Here is a 3,385-nt window from a genome sequence, read left to right on the forward strand (position 1 = left end):
TTGCTGGTTTTTAATGCTCTGGGCACTTTACCACTGCTGATCAGTACTAAAGTGCAAGTGCTCTCTGCGTAAACCGTATGTGTAAATGGCTTTTTAATGATTGGCATACTAGTAGGAAAAGTCCCTGGTAAAGTGCATTAGAGGTGCCCAGGGCCTGTATATCAAATACTACTAGTGGGCCTGAAGCACTGATTGTGCCACCCACATGAGTAGTCCTGTAAACATGGCTCAGACCTGCCACTGCAGTGTCTATGTGCAGATTTAAACTGCTAATTCAATCTGGTAAGTGTACCCACTTGCCAGGCCCAAACCTTCCCTTTTTGTACATGTAAATCACCCTTAAGGTAGGCCCTAGGTAGCCCCATGGGCATGGTGCAGTATACGTTAAAGGTAGGACACGTACTGATGTGTTTTACATGTCCTGACACTGAAATACTGCCACATTTGGTTTTCCCTGTTGCAAGGCCTATCTGGATCTATTGGGAGTATCGGCTGTTGCATAGTGAGCCTAAAGTTGCTGAGCATGATGCAGCCAGTGTGCTGGTGGTACTACAGTGCTTCAGCCCCTTCCTTCTATGTTTAGCTCATGCTGTGCCTTTGGCAGGACATTTGGGCAGGACACTATTTTGAAAGGATTGCTACCCACTTTTACTGGCCCCATATGTGCAGGCACTCTGATGCATATTTCGGGGCCTGTCAAACTTGTCAAGCAAGTGACAAGAGTGGGGGGAAATGTTAGGCTCCCCCCAACCTTTCCCTGTGGTCAGCACTCCCTTTGAGCAGGTAAGGATTGACTGTGTGGGGTGTCTGGATTCCAAAACAGCCATGGGCAACAGGTTTATCCTGGCCTTGGTGGACCATGCCACCCGGTATCCAGGAGCCATCCCACTGAGGTCGATGAGAGCCCCTGTGGTGGGCTGGTCATTGATGGTGATGTTTTACCCACATGGTGTTCCCCAAGGAGGTAATATCTGACTAGGGTGTCAACTTCATATCTACTTAATGAAAGTCTCTGTGGAAGGAGTGTGTAATGAAATAGAAGTTTGCCACTCCTTACCAACCCCAAGGAAATGGTTTGGTTGAGCTAGTCAACTGAACCATGGAGAGCATGATTATAGGTCCGTCAGAACCCATGAGGCATAAGTGGGAAGTCCTCTTGTAATGCCTTCTGCTTACTTGCAGGGAGGTACCACAGAAGGGACTTGGTTTTAGCACCTTTAAGCTGTTGTATGGCCGCCCTGTGAGGGGACCTCTGAGTCTGGCAAAGGAGTGCTTGGAGAAAACCTCCAGTAAGCCCCCCCAGGTTGTGTTTAGTTACATGCTGGCCTTTAGAAACCAGACAACCTGCTTCAGGAGGCTCGATTAGGAGAACCTAGAACAAAGCCAGGAGGACATGAAGCGCTGGTATGACCAGAATGCCACTCTGGTCATATTTCAGACTGTCGTGAAAGTTTGGGTCATGTCCCCAGTGGAGCCTCGAGCTCTCCAGAATAAGAGGACTGGGCCTTTGGAGGTTGTGGAGCGCAAGAGTGATGTCTCCTATCTGGTGAACTTGAAGACTCAGAGGAATGCCTTAAGGGTCTCTACATGTGTACCACCTCAAACCTCACTTTGAGAGGTGTGAGCTAACAATGTTCTTGACAGCAGATGATGGGGTGGAAGAGGAAGGTGAGCCTCTTCCTGACCTCCTGTCTGCCCAGAAGAAAGATGGATCAATGGAGGGTGTGAGCCTCTCCCCCAAACTGACCCCAGAGCAATAGCGGGACTGTCACCAGTTGTTGGGACAGGTTGCCTCCTTGTTTTCACTGAGCCCAGGAGTCACTCATCTGTGTACAGATTATATGGACACTGGGGACAGTCCACCTGTAAAATACAAGATTTACAGGGTGACTGGCAAGGTCATGGGCAAGCATCAAGGATGAGGTTTCTAAGATGCTGGTGTTAGGGGTTATTGAGTTCTCCAGCAGTCCTTTGGACCAGTGGTTGTGATCCCAAAGGCTACTGGCCCCTTTGCCACCCCAGAACACAGGTTCTGTGTGGACTACTGTGAACTCAGCACTGTCACAAAGACTGATGCACACCCTATCCCCGGAGATGATGAGCTCATAGATTAGTTCGGGGCTGTTCAGATCCTCAGTATGTTTGACTTAACATCTGGGGCCTGGCAGATTGCCTTATCTGATGGGGCAAAGGAATGGTCAGCATTTTCCACCCTAGATGGGCATTACCAGTTCAGGGTTATGCCCTTTGGAATGAAAAATGCCCCTGCACTTTTCAGAGTTTGGTCAACCAGGTTTAAATTGGTTGACAGATTTCAGTGGAGCCTACCTGGATGACATTGCAGAGTTCAGCTACAGCTATGAGGAACACCTGCGGCACCTCTGTGAAGTGTTGAAGGCTCAACAGAAGGCTGACCTCACTATTAAGGCTAGTAAATGCCAAATATGCCAGGGATCTATGATTTATCTGGGACACCAGGTGGGGAGTGACCTAGTGGCACCCCTGCAGCCAAAAATTGATACCATTCTGGGTTGGGAGCCTCCCATGACTCAGACAGACAGGAGAGCCTTTCTAGGTCTCACCGGTTACTACAGATTTGTCAAGGTGTATGGCACTATAGTTGCCTCCTTGACTGAGTTGACTTCTAGAAAGCAGCCCAAAAAGGTGATCTGGGCTGAGGATTGTCAGACCGCTTTTGATGCCCTGAAGGTAGCCATGTGCACGGCATCCGTGCTGAAGGCACCCGACTTCTCCAAGGAATTTGTTGTGCTGACCATTCTGAGCATGGTGTGGGGGCAGCACTTGCACAGATAAATGAAGAGGGCCTAGACCAGCCTATAGTCTTCATTACTGGGAGGTTACTTCACGGGAATGAAGGTGGAGTGCAATTGAGTGGGAAGCTATGCTGTGATCTGTACACTGAAGAAGCTGAGGCCCTACTTGTTTGGGACTCACTTCCAGGTTAAGACGGTCCACAGGCCCACAGACAGTTAATGCAGATGAGGGGGGAGAACCCAAAACGGTTGAGGTGGTTCATCTCCCTACAGGGAATGGAGTTTACAGTGGAACACCACCCTGTTACAGAACACAATAATGTTGATGGTCTGTCCAGATTCTTCCGCCTTAGTGATGAGAACTCCCATGAGGTTGGTTAATTCTCCCTACTATCAGCTGAGGGGGGCATATGTTAGACATGGTATCCTTTGCGTAGTCTTCCCCGTCTTTTTGTCTCTACTTCCTATGTTTTGACTGTGCGCTAGACTTTGTTTTTGCTGGTTTTTGATACTCTGGGTGCTTTACCACTGGTGACCAGTGCTAAAGTGCAAGTGCTCTCTGTGTAAACTGTATGTGTAATTGGCTTTTTTATGATTGGCATATTTTATTT

The 3,385-nt window shown here is 48.6% G+C and overlaps 1 protein-coding gene across 1 annotated transcript; it reads left to right on the forward strand.

The window, feature by feature from the left end:
- Positions 1-2,259: 2,259 nt before the first annotated feature.
- Positions 2,260-2,814, forward strand: LOC138293838 (uncharacterized). The gene has a single exon (XM_069233151.1). The coding sequence runs from the start codon at positions 2,260-2,262 to the stop codon at positions 2,812-2,814; it is 555 nt and encodes a 184-aa protein (XP_069089252.1).
- Positions 2,815-3,385: the final 571 nt, after the last annotated feature.

This window comes from Pleurodeles waltl, chromosome 4_2 (genome assembly GCF_031143425.1).
Source record: "Pleurodeles waltl isolate 20211129_DDA chromosome 4_2, aPleWal1.hap1.20221129, whole genome shotgun sequence".
In the NCBI taxonomy this organism is placed as follows: domain Eukaryota; kingdom Metazoa; phylum Chordata; class Amphibia; order Caudata; family Salamandridae; genus Pleurodeles; species Pleurodeles waltl.

Excerpts from the sequence above, each read along its gene's own strand:
- LOC138293838 (XM_069233151.1), top strand. The coding sequence starts at position 2,260 with ATGCCCCTGCACTTTTCAGAGTTTGGTCAACCAGGTTTAAATTGGTTG.